This window comes from Podarcis erhardii (genome assembly GCF_964252035.2).
Source record: "Podarcis erhardii genome assembly, chromosome: 2".
In the NCBI taxonomy this organism is placed as follows: domain Eukaryota; kingdom Metazoa; phylum Chordata; class Lepidosauria; order Squamata; family Lacertidae; genus Podarcis; species Podarcis erhardii.
This window is the reverse complement of record NC_138498.1, coordinates 114805116-114832946: the sequence shown is the minus strand read 5'-3', so window position 1 is coordinate 114832946 and position 27831 is coordinate 114805116. Positions and strand designations below refer to the sequence as shown.

The 27831-nt window shown below is 46.1% G+C and overlaps 2 protein-coding genes across 4 annotated transcripts; both read right to left on the bottom strand.

The window, feature by feature from the left end:
* Positions 1-709: 709 nt before the first annotated feature.
* Positions 710-8709, bottom strand: LOC309336879 (uncharacterized protein). 2 transcript variants are annotated; one of them, XM_081853349.1, is made up of 5 exons: positions 8606-8709; positions 7456-7538; positions 5814-5940; positions 4982-5092; positions 710-3780 (listed from the first exon to the last, which is right to left on the bottom strand). In XM_081853349.1, exons 2-5 carry the CDS (start codon positions 7528-7530, stop codon positions 2636-2638), a joined length of 1458 nt encoding a protein of 485 aa, XP_081709475.1. In that variant the 5' UTR covers positions 7531-7538; positions 8606-8709; the 3' UTR covers positions 710-2635. The 2 variants fall into 2 exon arrangements, with proteins under 2 accessions (XP_081709475.1, XP_081709474.1); XM_081853348.1 differs by having other exon boundaries at positions 8617-8698.
* A 4174-nt stretch (positions 8710-12883) lies between these two features.
* Positions 12884-25636, bottom strand: LOC309335485 (uncharacterized protein). 2 transcript variants are annotated; one of them, XM_081850538.1, is made up of 5 exons: positions 25543-25636; positions 21198-21280; positions 19741-19867; positions 19532-19627; positions 12884-18900 (listed from the first exon to the last, which is right to left on the bottom strand). In XM_081850538.1, the coding sequence occupies exons 2-5, from the start codon at positions 21270-21272 to the stop codon at positions 17801-17803; spliced, it is 1398 nt and encodes a 465-aa protein (XP_081706664.1). In that variant the 5' UTR covers positions 21273-21280; positions 25543-25636; the 3' UTR covers positions 12884-17800. The 2 variants fall into 2 exon arrangements, with proteins under 2 accessions (XP_081706664.1, XP_081706663.1); XM_081850537.1 differs by lacking the exon at positions 25543-25636 and adding an exon at positions 23122-23305.
* Between the last annotated feature and the right edge of the window lie 2195 nt (positions 25637-27831).

Here is a 27831-nt window from a genome sequence, read left to right as displayed (position 1 = left end):
TTGAATTATGGTGCTGGAGGAGATTCTTGAGAGTCCCATGGACTGCAAGAAGAACAAACCTATCCATTCTGAAGGAAATCAGCCCTGAGTGCTCACTGGAAGGACAGACCCTGAAGCTGAGGCTCCAATACTTTGGCCACCTCATGAGAAGAGAAGACTCCCTGGAAAAGACCCTGATGTTGGGAAAGATGGAGGGCACAAGGAGGAGGGGACGGCAGAGGACGAGATGGTTGGATAGTGTTCTTGGAGCTACCAACATGAGTTTGACCGAACTGCGGGAAGCAGTGGAAGACAGGAGTGCCTGGCGTGCTCTGGTCCAGGGGGTCATGAAGAGTTGGACACGACTAAACGACTAAACAACAACAAGACGCACCTGACCATAAGATGCACATAGTTTTTAGAGGAGGAAATGGGGAAATCCCCGTTTTTTTGAGGATAAGCTCACAGTTGTGCAGTTTGTCATTGGTATGAGCTTTTGTGTGCATGCACACTTCTTCAGATACCTAATTAAATAAATTAATTTAAACTGCAAGAAGGCATGAAAAGGGCAAAAACGGCACAAAAATCACAGCCAGGCACTTTGGCGTATCAGTCTACCCCACTTGTCGTCATTTCCACAATGTCCTCCAGCGATGCAGAAGACCGTGTCACCATTCAGGCCAGTCTGGTAAGTGCTGCTGACTTTTGAAAGGTTTTTTTTTTTTAAAAAAAAAAAAGGTTTTAAAGAGCTATAGGTGTTTGCAGGCTTTTAAAATGATGTTCCCCACTATACCTAATTTCACATTTATGCGCGGTACCCAAGAACGTAACCCCTGCGTTAGTTGGGGAGATGCCTGTATAATATTTTAATTGCTTTTACGTGTGCAGTTGTTTTACATGTGCAGTTTTAAAATTATTTTTAAACGAAGTTTGTATTTTAAATTACATCGCTTTAGCCTTTTGACAGATGCTTCCCTGGGTTCCTTTGGGAGGGGGAAGGACAGGACAGAAATTTAATAAATAATATGGTTAGTTGTGAAATTGCTTCATGATGCTTTGCAGGAAGCGATTAATAAATGAAAATAATAATAATAATAATAATAATAATAATAATAATAATAATAATATTATTATTATTTCCGGGAGGCAGGGAAATGTCAAGTTCAGTAACGTTGCCCCACTGATCTCTTTTCACTTGATGTTACTGGAGAAACTGGAGGAATCAGATGCATTTCAGTCCTAAGCACAAATCTCTCAATTCACGTCAAGTTTAGGGTCTTGGAAAAAGCACCGTTCAATGCAACCAGCTCTGGACTCAAGAGTTTATTCAAGAGTTTATTCACCTGAGAGAACTCCCCTGTGCAGAATTTAGAACTGTGGCAGTCCAACATGGGTTCACATTTCCAAGCTTAGTGCTGCGCAAAACTCTCTAGGCGATTTGTTAACAGGGAAATAAAACTCTCATGGGTCATTCCATGTCAAGCGATTCAGTGACTTTTACCTTACCATTTTATTTCAGTTTCAGTTTCCTAAAAGTAGTATAAGCGAAGATCCCAGATTTCAGCAAGCTATCGTTCTGCTTTGAAATACATTTTTAAAAGAAAAGCCCGATTAGCTTTTAATTGAATAACTTTTTAAAGAAATGCCTGAAGGTCTTGTTTATTCTGTTGTATTTTACTCCAAGAAAACCCACTTATGCTAAATAGAATCCAATAAGGCAGACAGGTACGTACAAAATATTTTTATTATCTGTGATGTCATTGAGATTCCAACATGAAATTTTGCAGGAAACTCTTAGAAATATGAAATATTCCTTACATTTTTTTGGGGGGGGGAATCTTAATCATATTGATTTTTTAAAATCACCTTTAAATTTTTATCTTAATTTTAAAATTGAAAGGAAATCCATCATGTGCCACATCATATTAAACTTCTGAAGAGATCTATATTTTTAGTTTTGAAGTATCTCCATTCTGGGCTGAGCTTTTAAGGTTTTTGTGTAATAGGGCATGATCAAAACTGTCAATTTTTTTGACCTTCAAACGTCAAAAACAAGGTGAGATGAAAGAATTAAAAGTTTTGATTTAAACGTAGTTTTGCTCATTCAACAAGTGTACAAAGTTTTAAGAAAATTGGATTTACAATTTTATAATATGCAGAGAATAATGTGCTGAAAAACCAGAGAGAGGAGCTGAGGGAAGTCTGGGGTAGGGGGTGGGGTTTCTGTTGGGGGGAGGGGGAAAATGGGGGAGGAGTTTGGATTTGAGGAGTCTGGATTTGATATCCTGCTTTATCACTACCCGAAGGAGTCTCAAAGTGGCTAACATTCTCCTTTCCCTTCCTCCCCCACAACAAACACTCTGTGAGGTGAGTGGGGCTGAGAGACTTCAGAGAAGTGTGACTGGCCCAAGGTCACCCAGCAGCTGCATGTGGAGGAGCGGAGACGCGAACCCGGTTCACCAGATTACGAGTCCACCGCTCTTAACCACTACACCACACTGGCTCTCAGTGTGAGGAGGAGGAGGAGGATGTGTTTTTGATAAATTGTTATGTTGAAATTCCTAATAAAAAATATTTTTAAAAAGAAAGAAAATTGGATGGCAAAAAATTAATTAAAAATTGGATCACTTGATATGGAATGACCCTCACCAGAGATTCAGAGCGCTTCTTGTTTGACTGCTCCAGGACAGGGCAACTTGCCCGCAGCCGACAGCTTCTCTTTCACGTGAAACTTCTGGTGCTTCACGATGTGCGACCGGTGAGAGAAGCACTTCCCACACTCCAGACACTTGTAGGGCCTCTCGCCCGTGTGGACCCTCTTGTGAGCCAAGACGTTGGAGCGGTCCGAAAAGCGCTTCCCGCACTCGGAGCAGGCGAAGGGCTTTTCCCCCGTGTGGACCCTCTTGTGCCTGGCCAGGGAGGAGCTGTCGGCGAAAGACTTCCCGCACTCGGAGCAGGCGTAGGGCCTCTCCCCTGTGTGGATGCGCTGGTGTTTCACGAGCCCCGACTGCTGGGCGAAGAACTTGCCGCACTCCAGGCACGTGTAGGGCTTCTCAGAGGTGTGGACGCGGCAGTGTTTCACGAGCGCCGAGGGCCGGGGAAAACACTTGCCGCACTCCAGGCACTCGTAAGGCTGCTCCCCGGTGTGGATCATCCAGTGGCTCACGAGGGCAGAGTGCTGGTCAAAACATTCCCCGCACTCCAGGCACTTGTAGGGGTTGGCTCCCTGGTGAACTCTCTGGTGCGCCACGACGTGCGACCTGTCTGCAAAGCACTTCCCACACTCCAGGCACTTGTAGGGCTTCCTCCCCGTGTGGACCCTCTGGTGCCTCACAAAGGCCGGGTGGTCGGCAAAATGTTCCCCGCATTGCAAGCACTTGTGGGGCTTCTCCTGCAGGTGGGTTTTCTGGTGGGCCGCAAGGGACGACTCTTGAGCAAAGCCCTTCCCGCACTCCAGGCACGTGTGGCGAGGCCCGCCGGCCGCCGCGTGGACGCGCCGGTGCTTCATGAGGGACGAGGGCTGAGGGAAACACCTCCCGCACTCCAGGCATTCGTACGGCTCCTCTCCGGTGTGGACCCTCCAGTGGCTCACGAAGGCTGCGTGCTGTTCGAAGCCATCGCCGCATTCCTGGCATTTGTAGGTTTTTTCTCCCACCCGAGTCGCGGCGGGGCCCGGCTGCCGAGCAAAACACTCCCCGCACACCAGACACCGGAAGGATTTCTTGCCCACCAAGATTCTCTGGGGCACAACGCCGCAACGATTCCCACACCGGGGGCACGCTTCCATTTCCAGAGGGTCACCTGGTAGGAGAAAGGAGGATTTCTTAGTCCATGTTCTAAACGAATGGAATCATAGAACTGTAGAGTTGGAAGGGACTCCAACAGTCATCTACTCCAACCCCTTTCAAATACTGTATTTTTCGCTCTATAAGAGGCACCAGACCACAAGACGCACCTAGTTTTTGGAGGAGGAAAACAAGAAAAAAAATATATTCTGAATCTCAGAAGCCAGAACAGCAAGAGGGATTGCTGCTCAGTGAAAGCAGCAATCCCTCTTGCTATTCCGGCTTCTGGGATAGCTGCGCAGCCTGCATTCGCTCCATAAGACGCACACACATACCCCCTTACTTTTTAGGAGGGAAAAAGTGAGTCTTATAGGGCAAAAAATACGGTATATATACAGTGGTACCTCGGGTTACATACGCTTCAGGTTACATATGCTTCAGGTTACACACTCCGCTAACCCAGAAATAGTGCTTCAGGTTAAGAACAGTTTCAGGTTAAGAACGGACCTCTGGAACGAATTAAGTACTTAACCCGAGGTACCACTATACATACATACACACCTGCGTAATTTTATCTGTACGCTGTCTTTCCACAGTTCAAACCGTGCTCAAGGCGGCTTACAACATGAAACAGATACCCACCCACGACGTAGCAAAAGCAGTCAAAATCAATAAATGAATCATTAAAAAACACAAAACCAAACTGAACGATTCCCACATAAATCGCAACAAAATCTAAAATAAAAATACAAAAAAGCAGCAGCGCTCCACAAAGAAACCCAAACACCCCAGCCTAATGCAGGAATCTCAGCTAAAGCATCCCTGATAGATGGCCATCCAACCTCTGCTTAAAAACCTCCAACGAAGGACAACTCCATAACCTCCTGAGAACCCACGTTTTATGTTCTATGGAGTTTGCGGATCCCATTCGCATCCAGAGGTACCACTGTATCATAATTATCTTGGTAGTTAAAAAGTGATTTAAGAAATGGATGGTGATGATTTTGTTGAATCTATACTGTTACGTTTTGGTTGGAACAGCCTTACTTGTTTTTATGATTCTATTATTGTAACTCGCCCTGGGATATTTTGGATAAGAAATTTAATTAATGAACAAATGCACAAGGGCGAAGGAGTGTTCCAGACAATCACTAAAAGGGAGGCAAGGGGAGAACATCAACTGGCTGAGGGTTTTTTTTTTATCACCAACAACTTACCTGAGCAGGCATCACGGATCCCTGCTTCACTTCTGTTTTGGGATTCGGGTATCCAGAGTTCTTCTCCTCGCTCCATCTGGGAGATGAGTTCAGGCTTTGGGCACAGAAATCCTGCAGGCAAAGCAATGTGAGAGTGTCAGTTTGCATTTCTTAGTACAGAAAGTATTGATCTTTCCTATTCTGCTTAGTTCAAGAGGGTTCTAGAAAGTTTCTTTCTATGTGAAAGAAACAGGAAGGTTTCTGTTGTTTGGATTATTTCTTCTGGGAAGTTGAGTACAGCTGGTTTAAACTGCTTCTGTTATCTTTTTGTCAAGGCCATACTGACTATAATAGTAAGACAAGGAGGCGCCAAGGCCTCACTCACTTTCTCTTTTCTGTCTCCTTTGTTCTGGTGTCTGTTTCTGTTTGCTATAGTGTTACCGTTTAAACATATTATAAATACTGTAAGCTTTATTGTAATTGCTGCAACTGGATTTTTTATGGACTCTGCCAATCCTGAATGTGCTGGATTTGTGACCATTATGCTCATTTGCCTTCAGTACCAGTAAAGCTCTGCTGGATGAAGTACAATTCCCTCTGGTCTATTTTTGGGGAACTCTGCTGCGTGTTTAAGTTTCTTCCTGCTCCTCCTTCATGGCCGACAGAGAGTACTTGATGTACCTTGTCAGAATTCCTTAAATAGTGCTAGTCAAACTGAGTCCTGGGGAAATCTGAGATTCCTCAGAAGCTCCAAAGGTGCATAAGAAGAATTTCCACATCTTATATAGTGCACATATAGGTTGACAGCCTCAGCAAGGATCAGGCCTCTATATCGAGGCTGCAAACTCCTTACCCAGTGAGGTTACATTCCCATAGTTCTCCATCATGACATCCCTGTACAAGGCCCTTTGGTCTGGATCCAGCAGAGCCCCCTGGCTCTCCGTGAAATACACAGCCACATCTTCAAAAGTCACCGGACTCTGTAAGAATAAAGGGTTCTGTCTAGTTCCCACTGAACAACGTTTCAGGTTTGTTTTTTTTTTTAATGTAATCAGTTAGTCAGTGAATAGTTTGAAAAGATTTGTGGCATGTTAGCTTAAAAAAATGTGATTTTACAACAACTTCTTTGTATAGGTAACATTCCTAGTTCTAAGCAAACTCGGCCCTCCAGATGTTTTGTGGCTACAACTCCCATCATCCCTAGCTAATAGGACCAGTGGTCAGGGATTATGGGAATTGTAGTCCCAAAACATCTGGAGGGCCGAGTTTGCCTATGCCTGTTCTAAGCCCTTTGCTACTGAACAGGCAGGTGTCATTTTGCCTATATAAGCACAGGCAAAAGGAAAACTTAGGTCACTTTTAGCATGTACAGTGGTGTCCCACAAGACGAATGCCTCGCTAGACGAAAGAGTTTTCCGTTTTTGAGGTGCTTCGCAAGACGAATTTCCCTATGGGCTTGCTTCGCAAGACGAAAACGTTTTGCGAGTTCTTGCGAGTTTTTTCCCTTTCCCCCCCCTTTTTCTAAGCCGCTAAACCGCTAATAGCGCTAATCCGCTAAGCTGCTAATGGCCGTGCTTCGCAAGACGAAAAAACCGCAAGACAAAGAAACTCGCGGAATGAATTAATTTCGTCTTGCGAGGTACCACTGTACACTATGATGTTAAATATGCTTACCACTGACAGAGAGGATAAGTAAACCTCAACATCGCAGGCGGAGAACAAAAGGCAAGTGCCTTTTCTGGCCTTAGGAGGCTGGATTCTCCCTACCCAACATCTTCTATTTTAATGGGAGTTAGAATCACAAGAGTTGGAAGGGACCACAATGACCATTTAGCAATGCAGGAACTTTTCACCCAATTCTTATTCTTTTGAACATGGTTCTCCTATCCTGTGCCAATAGCTCTGTAGATCAGGCGCGCAGCAGAGCCTGTACAGTGGTACCTCGGGTTGAGAACTTAATTCGTTCCGGAGGTCCGTTCTTAAGCTGAAACTGTTCTTAACCTGAAGCACCACTTTAGCTAATGGGGCCTCCTGCTGCTGCCACGTCACCACAGCACGATTTCTGTTCTCATCCTGAAGCAAAGTTCTTAACTATTTAAGGTACTATTTCTGGGTTAGCGGAGTCTGTAACCTGAAGCGTCTGTAACCTGAAGCGTCTGTAACCCGAGGTACCACTGTACTTCTGAGCCCCAGCAGGAAATAAGGTCGCTTGCTTGGCATCCCCCAGCCCAATCCTATGCTCTGGAAAAGCCTGTCCTAACTTGGCACCCTCCAGATGTTGCACTCTAGTGCCCATCAGTCCTGGCCAGCACGGCCAATGGTCAGGGGGATGATGGGAGTCCAGCAGAAGCAGCAGCGGGAAGGGACCAGGCTTGGGTCAGTTGCCTGTCATACACATCCTGCTGAACCCAGCGGGACCTGACTCTCAAGTCCAGGGCAGCAGCCATAGGTGCCTTTTCCTTCCCCTGCACCTGCCGCAGAGCCTTCCTCCTTACCTGAGCCAGCTCCGTTGCTGCCCTGGCCATTTCTACAGAAAGGGGGGATAATCCGGATTCAAGCACTGACATCATTCTGCATTCTGCGGGGGACCAAAGGGCGGCTTATCAAAATTGGGGATACCAGCAAGACAGAGCCACATACATGCAACCCTCTTCGCCCCACGTGTTCCCAGAGCATCCTCTACTTCACTTTCCCCTTTTCTCCCCGCCCCCAGCCAAATAATAATAATAATAATTTAAAAATTATTTATACCCCGCCTTCTTGGTTCAGAAAATCAGGCTCAGGGCGGCTAACAACAAATTTAAAACACTTAATTGATGCAACAAAAACCAGCATAAAATACAGTGTTAAAATGTGAATTAACAATAAATTCAGAATTCAAAAATCAATTTGGGGGGGGGGGGAATCCATCCAATAAACATTCGATGATCACCAGGGCTAGCTGGGTAAATTAGTCCTATTTGGGCCAGCGAGGAGACCAGGGGAGAATTAGCTGTGGGATCTCAGTTAACAACCCTGTCAGGCTGAGAGAGACACACAGAGAGAAAACAGAGCAGAAGAGAGGAGAGAAAGAGAGAATATGAATATGTCTGATTATGGGATATCCAAGCGAGCTTCAAGGAAGGCCATTGGGTACCCAGTCTCCCTCGTCTCAGTCCAACACTCTAACCACAGTGCCCACACTAGCCTTCTGGATAAACGGTGCCCTCTTTAAAAAAAAGGGGGAAAAAAGACTTTTGACTTCCGGGACCAAGCAGGCAGCCACCCCTAAACTGCAGACCAACAGTCTCCCAGGCAAGGTTGCCATGGGAGTGTGGAGAGACAACTGGCAGCAGGTTGATGGAATCCTATTGAGTGTGAAGGCAAGGAACCCCCCCTTGCCAGCCAGAAAAGCCATTTGGTCAGCCATTTCAGCTACTTCCTTTGGGAGCCTTCTTTGTCTGGTATGTCCCCCCCCCCCCTCTTTAATTTTATTTTTCAGTCCGGAAAGCACTTATCCAGCAACAATGGCAGGGCGTGCAAAGAGAGGAGCCTTTTTACAAAAAAGAGTTCTTCCTCCTCCTGCTCCTCCTCCCAGCTCCATGACGTCTTTCGCCCCTCCAGGGTCCCCCAAAAGCCAGCCCGCCCGCCCGCCCGCCCGCCCACCCCTTGCGCGCCTTCACGGGGCTCCTGCGGGCGCTTCCTCGGCGTCGCTCCTGACAATTCCATCCCATCCCTCATCCGGGCTCCTCCAAAGTTGGGGCGCACGGAAGCCCAGTGGCCGCTGGGAATTGTAGTCCTTTGGCCCGCGTCCTTCCGTTGCGCGAAGTTACGTTTGGCAAAGGGGGTTTCTGGGAATTGTAGTCCTCGCTTCCCTGCCCTGCTCGCAGCTGGCGCTTTGGAACCCCGAGTTGGTGCTTTGCTTTTGGCAGTTCTTGCGTGGTGGGAGGGGGGGCAGACTAACGTTGTTTTTGTTGTTTAATAAAATAATAATAATAATAATAATAATAATAATAATTAATAATAATATAGTATATTGTATTTTAAAATTGGGGTTTCAGAGTTTTTAGGGGGTTTTGAATGTTTTATGTAGTTTTTCAATTTCATTGTTCTGTATGGGACAATGACAATAAAGATATCGTATAATAATGATGATGATGATGATGATGATGATGATAATAATAATAATTTTATTGTATTTATACCCTGCCCTCCCTGGCCAAAGCCGGGCTCAGGGCAGCTAACACCAGTAAAATTACAATGGAAACATAATAGGTGGGGGGACGGACCCAATTTAAAATGCAGGTTAAAATGCAATTTAAAAAGCAGCCTCATTTTAAAAGTAGCCCCCGCCTTTCCCCTCTGACAGATAAAAATAAGAACAGCTGAAAATTTGGGAGGGGGGGAACAATAATTTAAAAACAATTAAATTAAATATAACGTTAGGGATTAAAGCATATACAGAGCCTTGCTAATTACTACAGAATTTCCTCCCCGCCCCCCCCCCCAAATGTGCTGGAAAGTCTTGCATTGTAGAGTTTCGGACTAGAGTGGGGTCCCTTCTCATGCTACAACTCTGAGATTCTATGAAATATTTGTTAAACCTCAACAATATTCCACCGTACTCATGTTCCATGTTTGCACTGATGCTTCTTAATGCTCTTCTCCCACCCTCCCCTGGGTATCTTCTCTCTTTTCTTTCTTATTTCCCCCCTTCCCTTATGATTTTAAAGCTGCAATAAAATTATATGGGGGGGGGGGGAGGAAATAAACAGGCCCTTGCTTCATCAGGCAAAGAAGCCTTATGGTTGTATAACAACTTCGGACCACTTTGATCGACAGAACTGGCACTGTTACGGGTACCATATAATACTTGCTCCAGGTTGGTAAGGAATCAATCTTTTAGTGCGGCAGATGCCTTCACTGAACTCTTTTCAGTACCTGCTGGAAACATTTTTGCTTCTGCATGCCTACCCAGATATGTAGAATGCTAAGGTGTTTTATTCAGCTTTTTATCTTATTGTTGATATCAATTTTTTAAAGAGTTTTTACTTTTTTCATTGTTTTATCCTTTTTTATTCAAACTGCTTTGAAGTTGTTGGTGGGTTGCTGTTGTTTTGCAATCAAGTGGTATACATTTTAATGCAGTAAATAAATACTGAATCCTAGAGATGTTTCCCATGAACTTTCTTCTTTTTTTCTTTTAAGGCTTGTGCTGTAAGTTACGGGATATAAAGAACATAGTCAAATGAAAAGATAAAGTGAAAATACAACAACGGATATTGTTTTATGATAACTTGGAAGTTCCTTTATTGATTACAAGGAATATATGTTAAAACTTTTATTAACCGTTAACGTGAAAAGTTACATTTATCCATACAGAACACAAAGACGAGAGACATCACAAAACCCCCCGGGTAAGAAAAAAAATCCAATCAGGTTACATCGCTTAATGCATTCTTCTTACCCACTCACGTAAATGATCCAATATATAAGTACCCTATATACTGAGTTTATTCTGAGTATTCATTCATTCAATCAATCAATCAATCAATCAGTTTACAGCAAGCCCAAATTACTCTCAAACCATCCAGAATATTATTCCGCTTTTAAATATTACAAGCGCCTTGTATTAAAATATTAACAATAGATCTAAGCTGCTGGAGCCAGAAGGATAGTTACCATTTTTTTCACTCTATAAGATGCACCAGACCACAAAACGCACCTAGTTTTTGGAGGAGGAAAACAAGAAAAAAAATATTCTGAATCTCAGAAGCCAGAACAGCAAGAGGGATCGCTGCGCAGTGAAAGCAGCAATCCCTCTTGCTGTTCTGGCTTCTGGGATAGCTGCGCAGCCTGCATTCACTCACACATTTCCCCATACTTTTAAGGAGGGGAAAAGTGAGTCATAGAGCAAAAAATACTGTATGTTCTACCTCCACTGTCGGAGAAAGTATGCCTTTGAAAACCAGCCGTGAGGAGCTGCAAGTAAGGAGAGCACAGCTGTGATCAGGGTACCAACTTGTGGGCTCCCCATGGCCACTGTGAGAATAGGATGCTGGACTTCATGGGCCCTTGGGCTGTTCCGGCACAGCTCTTCTGACGCTCCTATGAACCGGTGGTGACCGCTGTAGTTTCACTGCCCAGGCGCCAGTCGTTACTCCATTTGAGGCCACGACGAGCAGGAGAAGGAGGAGCGCTCGCTAAATGTGCAACCGGCAAACTCGCCTCCAGTGTTGGGGTCTGATGGCAATTGACGCTGGTCAGCCCCCATGACCCACCAGAACAGAGGACACATGCTGACGGTGTCTGCCACAAAAACAATGCCCGTTTTGCCTTGGCAAACAGAGCAAAAACAACAGGGTCACCGAAGAAGGGGAGCAAAAGGAAGAGGTGGCCCCATAGTGCTGCAACAGGGCCACTTCCTCGCATGCCAATAAGCCTGACTGTTTAGGGCAGAGGTCTAGCCTGCAAACACCAGTTTATGAGCCAAGTGGCCACTGACCAAGGAGGAGCAACCCCAGGTTTTTCTGGCAGCACCCAAAAGAAGTTGAGGGAATAAAGGTCAGGAAGGTGGGTCAACAACCCCGATGTTACCCCTGAATTTCTCAAGCGACTCTGGGGGCGCCCAATAACACACCAACCCGTGATTTTGATTTAGCTATAACCTGCTACCTCCCATTTATTTTGGATCTTTCAGGGGTGGAAGGGGACATTCCCCCCATATTTATTTTCCATTTCATCAAATCTATCAAACGTTACTTGATTAAATTATTTTCCTCCAGTATTTCTTAATTTTTAATTCAAGCTTGCTGAATATCATTCGTTCCTATATCTGCATCTTTTTAGCCTATTAAGTTTTTATTTTAACCAGGCTATGGACTATTTCCACCTATGTAATACTGATTAATATTTTTATCATTTTTCCCCTTTATTTGCAATATATATCATTCATAAATGGTGATTTATACACTGCTGGTTTTCTGTTTTTGTAACCCCACCTCCCGACACAGAAGCACCATGTATCTTAGTTATGTTTAATTTTGAAGTCATTTCAGTTTTTAAACAAAGGTATCATCCCACAAATGTGTTCTGCTGATTTAGAATATTTTTCAGATTTATTCAAGAAGTGTGATGAAATATTTCTGTCCTTGTTCTTTCCTATGCAGAGCTACTTTATATTTATATTTAATATTTAAAAAATCTACAGAATTCTTACAAAGTAGTTCTAAGGATATGGGATTCATAAACTAATTTTGTCATCCAGAGCACTCATTACTCTATCCTTACATAATCCTATGAAATTTAACTGCAATTTGCTATTAGCTCTATCAATCAGATTGCAAACACTGAATCTTATTTGAGATTGCTATTCTAAACACACTTACTAGACAGCAAATCCCACTGAAGACAGTGGGTTATTTGTCTCAGTAAACATGTGCTCTGAATCAGTTGAATATATCCAATAAAACTGATTTTTCACAACACCACAATACTCAAAATCTAATACCTACTTCAATTAAGAAATATTTATTTTTAAAAAAACAATGTGATAAATTAATATAATTATATTACATCAACCACTAATTAATCATCACCGGTCCCTAATTTGCCATCTCTCTCCTCATGATTGTAATGACTGCAGTAATCAAACTGTGGAAAACATTTACAGAATGATGCATACATATCCAATATTAATTTGCTGGAGTCTTTTTATCCAACATTTAACCACAAGATTATTATGCATATCAAATGCCAACAGCTCTTATAAATCCTCCTATCTATTAAACCGATTAATAAGTTCCTTCTTTTATTTAACAACACCAACAAAGCTTTTAACTAAGGTTGCCATGGTTCATAAAGTGAAACTCAGGACACAAAAGTTATTTTGGGCAAAGTTTTCAAGCCTTTTTTTTTGCAAAATCTTTTTTTTTTAAAAAAAAAAAAGTGGTTTTGACCTACAGTGTTTTTAATGCCAATTGCCAAAATCTACACTACCAACATGGGCTACGTCTGGAAAATTCCACATGTATGTCAACCCTACTTTAACACTGCACACGATCCTGACAAGTACAGTACTTTTGAGTGCCCTTTGATTTTGACCGCCAGCGTTAAGCAACTAACTGTTCCAAACTCCCCCACTGCTCAAATGAGAGGCTGTAGAATCACAGAATCGTAGGAAGGGATCCCAAGGGTCATCTAACCCACCCCCCTGCAAGGCAGGAATCTGCCACCCCCCGCCGCCCCCACCTTGGGGCTCGAACCCACAACTGTGAGATTAAGAGTCTCATGCTCTGTTGACGGAACTACCTATCTGAGTTAAGTGCAAAGCTCATGTTTTGCACGGATTGCCAATCAATTACGACCATGCCATGCTAGATGGATTCAACGTTTGATTATAAGGCAGCTTCACGTGTCTCGCTATGAGATTTGGAATTGCTTAAATTAGGCTGGGTTGTGCCTATTGATTCTCACTTAATTCTTTCCAGTTGTCAGCGCCTAGGGGCTGTATCCAGCACTTGCAGTCGTGCTCATGCAGCAGACTTCCACGAGTACAACAAAACTTCTACTTCTTCTCCTGTCCACACCTTACACCAGCACCCTCAAAATCAGCTCCCAAGGGATGTGGAAGTCAGGTTATTATTCCCCCCCCCCCCCGCAAGGTGGAAAGGAGAGGAAATGGAAGTTCCATTGCATAAGCAAAACTCCAGCGTTCAATGCAGCCCTTTGTAGTGATTAATACTGTGAGGTTGTGTTTTAAAGAAGAAAAAAACCCAGAAATTTCTGAGCCTGTTTAAAAAAACCCAGAAAGCTTTAAAGTGTAATTCGAGCCATGCCAAACGCAAAAGAACAAGAAGCAATGAAATATCCCATGTATACACGCACATACATACTGTTTCTATGTAGTGGAATATCAAATCAATAAACACAGCGTATTATAGGATTATAATGAAATTATAAATTATCGAAGGCAAACTTCCCATAAATTGCAAGCTGGAACAAAACATTTAGCACAAACCAAACATAGGGGGAAAATGAAGGTCACAAACACAGCACAAAGAGCAAAGAGCCATGACTGGTACAGATGTACAGAATGGTGAGCCGTGAAACGAACTTTCCAAGTGCTAGGAATGAACTAGTTCAGTTTCTCAAAGTTCACTGGATTACTTCAAAAATCTCCAAAGCCGTCCCTATAATTCCCGGGGGAAGAGAACGTGAATTAAGTTTGTTTTGGGGGTAGAACTCTGAACCATGTCTAGTTCAGCTTCAGCTTCTTTCTCTTACATGCGTTTTTGACCCTTCTAGACTCCTTGGGCCTTTACAATCGTTAATTGTTTCAACAAAACAAAATAAACAATTCACACCTTGTCTTCTTAAACTATATCTCACTCTTCAGCACAGCAGCCTGTAGCATCCTGAATGCTGAGATTCTTTTTGGTCAAGGATCCTTTAGGCGCACTGAAATTGAACTGTGGACTGAACTAGTTTGTTTTGCAAAGGGAAGACACTGAACTGGGATAAGTTCCCTTTTGGACTCACTGAACTTGAGCTAGTTCCTATGAAAAAAAAGAGCTTTCTAAGCTCCAAACTGACTTTCCAACTTGGCCTTCAGCTAGGTAGCCAATAAGTAAATAATTCATTTAACATCACCATCATTTTTAACTTTTTATATTTGTAGCCCACCTCTCCTCCAACATGCCCTCCCCCAAAATTTTATGTCAGTTTATTCTGGTGGGTTAGTGAGAAAAATCCTGTCATGCAAAATGGTGGTTTAGCCAGGGCTGGCCTTGCATGAGGCGGCCGGGAAGGAGAGCTGAAGGCAAGAACTGGGGTCTTAAGGGTACAAGAAGACTTTTCAAAGTGTTTGCCCTGGGAGGGCGAGGAAGGGCGCCATTTTGGCTCTGCTTCAGGCCGGAGATAAACATCATTAGACTCTGCTGCAGGCCACAAAATGGACTCTGTGTGTGTGTGTGTGTGTGTGTGTGTGAGAGAGAGAGAGATATCATGCTCACACACCATACATTTAAAGCAGTATAAAACTACTTTATAAACGGTCATGGCTTCCCCCCAATAATTATGGGAGCTATAGTTTGTTAAGGGTGCCGAGAGTACATTCCCCCTCTCAGAACTACAGTTCCCAGAGGGACTGACTGTTAAACCGCTCTGGGAATTGTAGCCCTTGTGAGGGGAATAGGGAGGTCTTCTCACAACACTCGGCGCCCTTAACAAACTACAGTTCCCAGGATCCCTTGGGGGAAGCCATGACTGTTCAAAGCGGTGCAACAGTGCTTTAAATGGGATCCCTGAGAAGGGGTCTGTGCATATTTTATACCCCCAAATCCACCCACTCTGTACCCACCCCTATGGGATCCCTGTGAAGTGCAGTCTCCTACTATCTGGGCTAAGAGAGAGGTTCTCTCCTGGCAGCTGCAATGTCCTCCTGAGATACTGCTTTTCCTTTCAGAAGCGCATGGTGACCGCACATTTAATGCAACCAGAATTTCAGAAACACTGCTAGGAACCGGAGCCAAACCTCCTTCCTGTCCCTGGTGACCCTCCCAGCTATTAAGAACCAAGCCTGCCCCTATCTGTATAAAAGCCTGCTCCAGGTTCTGGTTTAATTTTAAAATTTAAATAACTTTTATTGGTTTTTTTTTCCAAAAAGGAGGAGGTTATACAAGATTCTGCAAAACAGTGCTATCAAACAGGACTCTAGTGGCAAGATACATACCCCGTATACAATTATAGATCATTGTCGAACATAAAATAAAGCCTAAATAAATAAACAAACGGCACCTACGCAGATGTGTGGAAGGTAACAACTAGAACTGTGTAGGACACAGACGATGTAATGGTTGAGCAAGACAAGCTCTGGGCTCTGTTGATCCCCCCTGGCACCCTCCATATGTTTCCAGACTACAGCTCCCTTCGTCTCTGACCGCTGGCCATGCTAAGCTGCGGCTGAATGGAGTTGAAAGGTTGATACTCCACTTTGAGCTCTGGCTCCACACATCACAGACTTTGGCCCCACGCACTGCTGGCATGATGTGCCCCCCAACAGATCACCCTCAAGAGAAAGTGGACCTCAATGTGTATGTGTGTGTGTGTGTGTATTGTGTGTGGAGTTTCACCACCTCTGCTCTAGAGTACGACAGAACGCTGCAAACCATAATATACATAGCTAGATGCTCATAAGCATTATCTCACCTTAGAGACACAGAACTGAGCATAAACTAGGCCGCTAAGCAGCAACAACCAAAATATTTAAACGACAACAGTGCTAATCGGAAAACTGAAGTGCTTTCCCCTACCGTACCATTCTGATTCAAACCCTAACGCAACAGGTGCCCGAAATCGGGCTTCAGGTCGCAAAACTGCCATACGGAACATTTTAAAGCCAGCATTACAGATCAGAACAGCTTTGGTTATATAGCTGTACGTTCAGCTGAAATCTTTCCTCTTCTCTCAACTACTCAAAAGCAGCTTGTAATTGTCTTTAAGAAAGGCATTCGGCCCTGATTCCCGAAATTCTACTCTTCCTGCAGCTTCGGTGACTGATGGGAACATAGGGGTGGCTTAAGGAGATGTTCAGTAAACGAAGGTGCAACTTTACAGAGGAGATACTGAGGCTACTCCTTTGGGTACTCGAGGCTTCACAGCGATAAAGCATACCAGATATTCAAGGATAATGGGGGCAGCCCTCCGCAGTAACTTCACTCCTGAGCCGGACACTCAGAATCAAAAGAGTACATACCTGATTTCTCCCACACCGTTACAGCCTAGTAACAAGGACAGATACAAACATTTCAGAGTGGTGGGGTGACTGGCAAGGGCCTCTGCTGCCTTCAATATAAATGTGTTTATTCTCTTAGCCTGGGGGGTAAGCTCCAAAAAGTTGGAGCCAGGGAAAGGGCAGTTGCAGACAGCGCCAACTGGCTAGCACCAGTGATGTCACAAACAGTTTCCCTGCTCCCCAGTGATGCAAACAGTCGTAAAATATTTGGTGGGTTGGGTTTCCCTGTTTGAGAAAGGAACAACAGAAGAACGTACGTGGCTTGTTTGTTGACGGTAGACAACGCACACACAGACAGCTGAGCCCATTTGACTTGTTGGTGTATGGCTGCCCTGCTGACTGCAAAATCAAGCTCAGGTAAAGGACTGTGGCTATTTGCTAAATACTAAATCTGTCTTCACCCCAAGGTACTTCTCACCTAAGCCATAGAAGGTCCTCCTGGCACGCTTGCCATAGGTATATGATTGGCCACGGTGGATGCAGGATGCTGGACAAAATGGGCCTCAGGCCTGATCCAGCAAATTCTTTTTATGTTCTTAACCTAGGTGGTTAAGAAAGCCCAACAGAGACTCCATCTCCTCAGAGTATTGTGGAAGAACGATGTCAGTCAACATTTGATGAGCTCCTCCTATAGAAAGTGTCCTTTCAGACTGCATCACGGTGTTGTACGCTGGTTTGACATCATCTGATAGGAAGTGCCTGCAGAGGGTGGTGAATACAGCACAAGATATTATGGGCTGTCCCGTGAATCCGCTGGATGAAACGGCGGAAGAACGTTGCCTCAGGAGAGTGAGGAAAATTCTCAGGGATGGTTCACACCCTGGCCGGCACTTTCTTGATCTCCTGAACTCAGGCAAAAGATATAGAAGCAGGATTAGTCCCACCAACAGGGTAAAGAACAGCTTCTATCCATGGGCTGTTAGGCTGCTGAATGGAAAGATAACAACAGGGCAACTGACTTTCGGGTTTGGTGGGTGTGCGTCAGTAAACGAGGGGAATTAAGAGAGCTGAGTGTAATCTCACTGTATACAAGTTGTACAAGTGACAATAAAGTATTTCAGTTTCAATTAAGTGCTGGCTATTTGATACTGAATAAGGCTCCCCTTCTCCATCAAGCTCTCGAGGTCGTTGAGGGCTTGTCTGGCTTTCGCTCTCAAGTGAACTCTGTGGTGAACGCGGAGGTGCGAGTGCCGAGCGAAGCACTTCCCGCACTCCAAGCATTTGTAGGGCTTCTCTCCCGTGTGGACTCGCTGGTGCTTCACGAGGTTGGACAGCTGAGAGAAGCATTTCTCGCACTCCATACACTTGTAGGGCTTCTCGCCCGTGTGCACTCGCTGGTGGCTCACGAGGGCCGAGCGCTGAGCAAAGCACTTCCCGCACTCCTGGCACTTGTGAGGCTTCTCCCCCGTGTGGACCCGCTGGTGGTTCACGACGTCCGAATGGATGGCGAAGCACTTGCCACACTCCAAGCACTTGTAGGGCCTCTCCCCCGTGTGGATGCGGCGGTGTTTTGCGAGGTCCGACTGCTGGGCGAAGCACTTCCCGCACTTCAAGCACTTGTAGGGCTTCTCGCCCGTGTGGACCCTCTGGTGGTTCACGAGGTTCGACTGGTGAGCAAAGTGCTTCCCGCACTCCTGGCACTTGTAGGGCTTCTCCCCCGTGTGGACTCTCTGGTGGTTCACGAGGACGGACTGCCGTGCGAAGCATTTGGCACACTCCAAGCACTGGTAGGGCTTCTCCCCCGTGTGGACCCTTTGGTGGTTGATGAGGACCGAGTGGCGTGCGAAACACTTCTCGCACTCGGGACACTTGTACGGCTTCTCTCCCGTGTGCACTCTCCGGTGCCTGACAAGCTGCGATCTCTGGGTGAAGCACTTGACGCACTCCAGGCATTTATAGGGTTTCTCCCCCGTGTGGATCCTGTGGTGGTTCACGAGGACGGACTGGCGCGAAAAGCACTTCCCGCACTCCAGGCACTTGAAGGGCCTCTCCCCTGTGTGGACCCGCTGGTGTTTCACGAGCTCCGAATGGTGAACGAAATACTTGGCACACTCCAAGCACTTGAAGGGCTTCTCTCCCATGTGGACCAAGCGGTGTATGACGAGATCCGGTTTTTGGGAGAAGCATTTCCCACACTTGCGGCACGAGTTGTTCTTCCTCAAGACACCTGGAAGGGGGTGAGAAGGGGGGGGGGGGACACTGACAGGATTGACCTTCAACTCCAGAAGAGGAAGAATCATAGAAAGTCAATCAGGGTGAGTTGTGGGGAAATAAGCTGTAAATTTCCTGAGGTAAATTTTAGCCACAGAAAGTGGTGGCTACTAGACCGCCAAATCGTGTGGCTTTAAAACTGGAAGCGAGCTGTAAATTTCCTGAGGTAAATTTTTGCCACAGAAAGTGGTGGCCACCAGACCGCCAAATCAGGTGATTTTAAAACAGGCTTAGACAAACTCACAGAAAAATAAGTCTCTTCGTGGCGGCTAAACGACTTAGGCCCTAAATATCTGAAAGACTGTCTCCTTTCCTGAAGACCCTGTTAAGATCAGAAGAGGGAGGGAGCCCTTTGGGTAGTTCAGAGGTTTGGTGGCTGGGGCGACCCAAGAGAGGGTATTCCTTCTGGCAGCCCCAAAGTTGTGGGATTCCCTCCCCACACAGGGCAAGCAAGTGTTTCAAAGAAGAGTGGTGGGAAGAGGCAACACATCCAAATGCAATGGCTGAGACACATGGCTGGCCATGTCTGGGTGATGGGGACAATCCTCAAGGGATTATCTGCCTGTTGGCATGCCCTACCCTCTCACCTGAGCACCTGCTGCCCAAGTTCCGAGGATCTGGTACCCAGGGAGCTTCTCCTTGTTCCAGACGAGTGATGAGGACAGGCTTTGCAACTGGAAACCCTTGATAAAAGATTTTCAAAAAATTAAAAACCCTCCTCTTCCCACAAAGGACTATCAGAAAGCAGGAGTTTTTTCTCCCTAGCTTAACAAAACAAGGAAGCAAAGTTCCTTACCTAAGGAGGTCACGTTCTCATAATTCTCCATCATGACCTCTCTGTATAGAGCTCTCTGATTTGGGTCCAGCAGAGCGCCTTGTGCCTCTGTGAAATAGACGGCCACATCTCTGAAAGTCACCAGCCCCTGGAAGAAAGAAGAATCCTCGTCTCAGCCTCAAAAGCTCTCACCCGCAGAGAGAAAATGAAAGGCTGCAAACATTTCTATATTTCATTCCATAGTATTTATATACCAGGGTGGTTTAAACAATCAATCCTTCTTCCCAGAGAGCTCTGGGAACTGTAGCTCTGCAAGGGGAGGAGGGGTCTCTTAACAATTCTCAGCACCGTTAACAAACTATAGTTCCCAGGATCCTTGGTGGATCCTATGACTGTTGAAAGTAATGTTAATAATAATAATAATAATAATTTTTCTTTATACCCCGCCCTCCCCAGCCAAGGCCGGGCTCAGGGCGGCTAACAAGCAATAATAAAAACAAGTTGAACGAATACAACTTAAAAACAAAAATAAAATACAACATTAAAATACTGAAACATTAAAATATTAAAACGTAGCCTCATCACAGGAGGATAAAGAAAAAAGAAAGAGGGGGAGGGAATCAAATTGGCTCCAAGCCAAAGGCCAGGCGGAACAACTCTGTCTTACAGGACCTGCGGAAAGAAATCAGATCCTGCAGGGCCCTGGTCTCATGAGACAGAGCGTTCCCCCAGGCCGGAGCCAGTGTTGAAAAGGCCCTGGCTCTGGTTAAGGCTGATCTAACTTCCTTAGGGCCCGGGACCACTAGGGTGTTGCTATTTATGGACCTTGAGGCTCTCCGTGGGACATACCGGGAGAGGCGGTCCCATAGGTACGAGGGTCCTAGGCCGTGAAAAGCTTTAAAGGTCAAAAGCAGCACCTTAAATCTGACCCTGTACTCCACCGGGAGCCAGTGCAGCTTGAAAAGCACTGGGTGAATATGCTCCCATGGCAGAGACCCCGTGAGGAGCCTGGCTGCAGCATTCTGCACTTGCTGGAGTTTCTGGGACAGCTTCAAGGGCAGCCCCGCGTAGAGCGAATAGTGTATTGTATCATGTGCATGCAAGCCAGATGCGCAATCCCTCAATGGGCACCACTTTTCCGTGGAGTTAAAAGGGTATTTTTCCATGTACAGTGGTACCTCTGGTTGCGAACGGGATCCGTTCCAGAGGCCCGTTCGCAACATGAAAAGAGCGCAACCTGCAGTGGCGCGTCTGCGCATGCGCGGGTTGCAATTTGCTGCTTCTGCACATGCGTGTGACGTCATTTTGCGTTTCTGCGCATGCACAAGCAGCGAAACCCAGAAGTAACCCTTTCCGGTACTTCCGGGTCGCCGCGGGACGTAACCTGAAAGAACGTAACATGAAGCAAACATAACATGAGGTATGACTGTACCCCAATCACTTCCACTTGGAAGGACTTTGGGCCCCCGACATCTTACCTGAGTTGGCTCAGCTGCAGCTCTTTCCCATCCTGTGGAAGGAGGAGACAATCCAGACAGAAACATGGCCCTCATTTTGTCTTCTGTAGAAGTTAAAAAAACCAAAGAAAAAGTGGTTCATTTCAAGTATTAAGGAGGTGTGGGGGGGATCTCATTTTTCAACATTACATTGGATTTTATGAGGTAAAATGCAAGACGGGAAAAAGAGACACCCCCCTCTATATTCCCCTCCCACAGCCTCAGTTCCCAGAGTTCCATGTGAAGAGGATTTGACTGTTGCACCATTCTGGGAATTGTAGCTTGGTGGGGGTGTGGGGGGGGGGGAAGCCACCATTTACCCTTTTTGCTTCACTCCCAGGGCCGGCCCAAGACATTTTGCGGCTTGAGGCAAAGGGACAGGCTGGCAGAAGCTGATCACGTAGGCAGCCGAATCTCGCTTCAGTGTTGGCAAGATGACAGCAGCCTCTTCTAACTCACCTGAGGCTAGCGAGCCACCTTTGGAGGCACAGGCCAGGCGACATGGCGCTTGCTCAACTCCATCCTCCCAACAGTTCAGCCCCATTTTCCGCCTCACCTGCTGCCCTGAGGCAGCCACCTCAGTCGCCCTAACAGCAGGGTCGGTGGCCCTGAGCACCCTCATCCAAAGAGATCCCAGGGGCATTGAGACATCTCTCCAGGTAAAGGAGCAAGGCACACAATAAAACAGGAAAACGCAAACTAAAAGCCAAAATCTGTCGCCCATCTGAGCAGAGCGCTTCCTGCATCTGACAGCGCAGACTCCAGTCCGCAAAAACTTCTGCCACCATGACTTCAGGCACCCTGAGACTCTCTTTGCTGTGTTAGCTGCAACAGACTTACATCCTTGCCCCCCCCCCCCCCGGACTCTGCCCATCCGCACATGCGTTTTGGAGTAGGGGTCAAGAAGGAGGACGCTACTAGCCACAACGGCTACGTCTTTCCTCCACTGTCAGAGAGACAGCATGCTTCTGTATACCTGTTGCCAGGAATCGCAAGCAAAGGGACTGCTCTTGCACCCGGGTCCTGCTTGGGGCACTGGGTGGCGACTGTGAGACCAGGACGGGGTGAATCCTGCTTTCGGTGCACCATATTGATTGGTTTGCAATCCATTTTTTTAGCCACCCCTCATCCAAAGAGATCCATAGATGTCAACGTTTCCCATTTTTTAAGGGAAATTCCCTTATTCCGAATAGGATTCCTCGCAAGAAAAGGGAAAAGTTGACAGCTATGAAGAGACCCCAGGGGCACTGACACAGCTCTCCAGTTAAAGGAGCGAGGCACACAATAAAACAGGAAAACGCAAACTAAAAACCAAGTTGTTGTTTTTAAAAAGTCCTGCTACTACCCTGTGGGAAATGCTGTTTGGTGCCCCCAACTCTAACCACCCCTAATGGTCAGGGATGATGGGAATTGCAGCCCGGAAAAATCGGGGGAGGGGCACCCAGCGGGGCTGCAGAATTGCTAGATGATCCGACTTCTTTTTGCTTTGCTTTGAAAAATCTGTTTCTTGCTCCCCTTCCCTTCACATTCCATAGTATTTATATTCCTTCACATCTCGTTCGATTGCTAAAAAGGGGATTGGGCAGCAGGCGCCCAAGCAAGCCACGATCTCCTCCTGCCCTCCGTTTTTGCCTCGCTCCCCGGAATTTCCCCCATTCTTCTTCTTCCACCTTTCCGAGGTTTGGGGTTTGGGGGTTGGGAGCGGCGGCGGGAGAGGAAACAAAGGAAAACTCAAAAGCCCTGCAGCCGCCGCTCCCTTCTCCACCCCACACCGCTTCCAGATTCACCATCCTCAAAATCTAAGACAGAATCAGAAAAGTGGGGCGAGGGGGAGGAAAGATGGGAGCCCACCCCACCCCACCCTCCTTCTCCAGGAGGGCAAGCGCCCCTCTTGCTGGAGCCTCACCTGCATTGGCTAAATTGCGCACAGGCTCCTCCAGGATGCAATTCACCAAGGTTGGGGGGTGCGCCACCCCACCGCACCCCACTCCCAGCAGATCCCTTTCCGCTCCCCAACCTCCCCACCCCCAGATCCAATGTCTCCGCTAGATCTCTTGGGATCCAGACAGCCTGACCCTGGCTGCTGGGACTTGTAGTTCTCTCCCCCCCCCTTCTCTCGCCCCCTCCTTTGCGTCTGCCCCGCACAAAAAGCAAGCAGAGGGGATTCTGGGAGCTGTAGTTCCCCCAGCGCCACCCTCGCTTGTGATTTAGGAGCAAACGCAAAGCTATCGAGAGCCCTGCTGTTAAAAATATTAAAAAGGGTCTGCGATGGGCTTGCATTTTTCAAAATCAAACAGAAAGCAACAACAGCTTTTGAAGGTTACAGATAGGTAGCCGTGTTGGTCTGCCATAGTCAAAACAAAACAAATTCCTTCCAGTAGCACCTTAAAGACCAACTAAGTCAGCTTTTGAAGGGTTATTATAAGCTCATCGTGGTTTCATTCCCACCAAGCTCATGCCCAAAATTCACTAAAATGTTTTATGTCCCGTCCTCTGGCTGGGTCGGGATGGCATGGGGATGAGGGACCAACTCCCCTCTCTTGCGGGGGCCCAATTAGTGCCATTGCCTTCCGTTAAGAGTTTGGGTGTAATCCTTGACGCCTCCCTTTCCATGGAGACGCAAGTTACAGCAACAGCCAAGGCGACATTTTCCCACCTTCGCCGCATCAAGCAGTTGGTCCCTCCCCTTTCCCGCCCCGCCCTGGCCACAGTGATCCATGCGACGGTCACCTCCAGGCTTGACTACTGTAATTCGCTCTGCGCAGGGCTGCCCTTGAAACTGTCCCACAAACTCCAGCGGGTGCAGAATGCTGCAGCGAGGCTCCTCATGGGGTCTCTGTCATGGGAGCATATTCACCCAGTGCTTTTCCAGCTGCATTGGCTCCCGGTGGAGTATAGGGTCAGGTTCAAGGTGCTGGTCTTGACTTTTAAAGCCCTTCATGGCCTAGGACCCTCGTACCTACAGGACCACCTCTCCCGGAGCCTCAAGGTCCATAAATAGCAACACCCTAGAGGTCCCGGGCCCTAAGGAAGTTAGATCAGCCTTAACCAGAGCCAGGGCCTTTTCAACACTGGCTCCGGCCTGGTGGAATGCTCTGTCTCATGAGACCAGGGCCCTGCAGGATCTGATTTCTTTCCGCAGGTCCTGTAAGACAGAGTTGTTCCGCCTGGCCTTTGGCTTGGAGCCAATTTGATTCCCTCCCCCTCTTTCTTTTTCCTTTCTCCTCCTGTGATGAGGCTGCATTTTAATGTTACAATATTTTAATGTTGTATTTTAATCTTGTTTTTAAGTTGTATTCATTCAACTTGTTTTTATTATTGCTTGTTAGCCGCCCTGAGCCCGGCCTTGGCTGGGGAGGGTGGGGTATACTCATAAATAAAAAATATTATTATTATGTTTCCTAAATGGTGTGTTTTATGACGACTCTCGTCTGATCTGCAGCTGAAGAACATCTTTGGTTTAAAGGGAGGTCAGAATGAACTAGCTGTTAGGTTGTGTTTATTGCTTAGATGAAAACAAGCTAGCAGACAGTTTGGTTCCTTCTCATGTGTAGCAGCGTTGGCACCTCTTCCCCTGCTCCTCCTGAACCTAAACTTAAATGTCCGCATGCAAAGAACCGATGCAATGGCTGTTGTACTCCTGGGATAGCTCAGCTGGTAGACCACGAGACTCTTAATCTCGGTCATGGGTTCGAGTTTGGGCAAAAGATTCCTGCATTGCAGGGGGTTGGACTAGATGATTCTAAAATGGTCTCATTTGCTGCAGCACAACCTTTTTCGGACCAGGCCAGGCTGAGGTCGCTGCAGGGTAGAACTCAAGATTGCCAGAGTCTCTGTTTCCTTTTGGATTTCCAGATCTTTTCCTCAAAAGGCAGCCTAGTCTAGCCCTTCCACTTATAGGGATATAATGAGAAATAGTAATAATACATTCTGGGTTTTTTTTAAACACAGCGCCTCACTTGTATTTGAGCTTCATTAGCAAAATATGGTTCAATGGTTCTAATTATTCCATAGTTCTTTCTCCCAAGGAACTTACATAGTAACTGGGGAGAAATGAATATGAGTTGAGTTCGGTCGCAGTTGGCAAGAATGAGAATGCTATTATTATTATTATTATTATTATTATTATTATTATTATTATTATTATTATACCACCCTTCATTCGAAGATCTCAGGATGGTTTCCAGAACAAAAATGCACAATAAAAAGTCAAAATGCATAATAAAAACAGAAACAAATCTATAACCCCCTTCCTCCTGCCACAAACATGTAAAAGGATATGAGATGTCAGTCAGCCCAAGTCCTGATTAAACAGGAACATTTTTACCTGGCGCCTAAAGATGACTAATGAAGGTGCCTGGCGAGCTTCCCGGGGGAGAACATTTCACAAATGAAAACAATTTGAATAACAGTCACAACAGTATGGAATGCCTCTGTCACATGACTCACAGGCAGCCAATCACATGAGAGATAAGGGTGCCGTGGGCTTTGAAGATGCTCAAACTCAGGACGAAAGGGAGAAATGTGCTAAGAGGAAGACATGCTTGGCAAACCCTCACCGGGATCAACTCCCGCCCGGAAACCTCAGTCCCCACTGTGGAAGGGCGTGTGGATCCGCCTCCCCTGGTATGCCCCACAGAGGACCTTAAGGACCACAAATGACAACATTTTGGAGGTCCCAAGTTGCAAGGTGGTTAGATTGGTCTCAGCTAGGGCCAGGGCCTTTTCAGTACTGGCCCCAACTTGGTGGAATGCTCTGTCACAAGAGACTAGGGCCCTGCGGGACTTGACATCTTTCCGCAGGGCCTGCAAGACAGAGCTGTTCCACCTGGCCTTTGGTTTGGACTCAGTCTGACCCTTATGTTTCCCTCCCCTTATGGTCTTGATTTATCGGCTACTTTTAAAATGAGGCTGCATTTTAAATTGCACTTTAACCTATACAGTGGTACCTCGGGTTAAGGACTTAATTCGTTCCGGAGGTCCATTCTTAACCTGAAACTGTTAACCTGAAGCACCACTTTAGCTAATGGGGCCTCCTGCCGCTGCCACGCCACCGGAGCACGATTTCTGTTCTCATCCTGAAGCAAAGTTCTTAACCCGAGGTAATACTTCTGGGTTAGCGGAGTCTGTAACCTGAAGCGTATGTAACCCAAGGTACCACTGTATTTTAAATTGTATTCCCCCCCCCCTTACGTTTTTACTGTGATTTTATTGGTGTTAGCCGTCCTGAGCTCGGGGTATAAATTATTATTATTATTATTATTATTATTATTATTATTATTATTATTATTGCACCAACCACCTGTCTCACTGATCCACAGCAAAAGCAGGGCTTTGGTTAAAAGCACTGGCTTTCCACCTCCGCAGAACTGCCACCGTCGTTCAGGAATCCATGAGGTTCCATCAGCCTCCAGGGACAGACCATCCAATCTGGCCTTACCACCCACCCAGACCTTATGAGAGATGGTGGTCCAGGGGGATACACTGCACACAACCTCTTTTATGTACACAGAACCCTATTTATAGTTCTAGGAAGAAACATCACGCAGCCGTGGGCATATGATGCCAGTGGGCACCCTGACACTAAAATATTAAAGTACAACCCCTGCTCACTGAGCAATAGCAGCTGGTTGAAACCAGTTTTTTTTTTTTCAAAAATCCTTGACTTGCTACCTGTCTGCTGGCAGCTCTCACCTCCATGCATTCCTTCTCTTGCAACATGGTTCCCAGTTTATGTGCCACTGGGAGTCTAGACATGTTCTGGACGGGCATGTGAGTCGTGTATGTGAGCGCCAGGCTTTTCCCTGCCCCTCCCTACCCTGAGAAAGGCTCCACCCGGTTGCCAACTATTTTAATTTCAAAAAAAAGTTTGATTTTTACTACCTGTCTGATTTTGAAACCCCACGATGGAATTGTGTTTTAGTTAACAAGATGCGTGAAGCACTTCATTAAAGTGTTTTTGCCTGGATAACTCAGCTGGTGAGAGGGTGGTGCTGATAACGCCAAGGTTACAGGATCGATCCCCGTATGAGGCAGCTGCGTATTTTTCTGCATTGAAGGGGGTTGGACTAGATGAGCCTCAGGGTCTCTTCCAACTATAATACTGTTGGTGAGGGGGGAAGCTCTCTAAGTGGCTCACATAATACAAAATGTTCATAAGAAAATACAGATAAAAAAACAATGCGCTTAAAAGAAAAACAAAAACAAATTACACCTAATAAAATTAGGCAAATCTAGTGAAAGAGTGCAAAATATGGTCTGAAGCTCATCTTCAAAAAAACTAAGATCATGGCCACTGGGCTCATCACCTCTTGGCAAACAGAAGGGGAAGAAATGGAGGCAGTGAGAGATTTTACTTTCTTGGGCTCCATGATCACTGCAGATGGTGACAGCAGTCACAAAATTAAAAGACGCCTGCTCCTTGGGAGAAAAGCAATGACAAACCTAGACAGCATCCTAAAAAGCAGAGACATCACCTTGCCAACAAAGGTCCGTATAGTTAAAGCAATACTTTTCCCAGTAGTGATGTATGGAAGTGAGAGCTGGACCATAAAGAAGGCTGACTGCTGAAGAATTGATGCTTTTGAATTATGGTGCTGGAAACGACTCTTGAGAG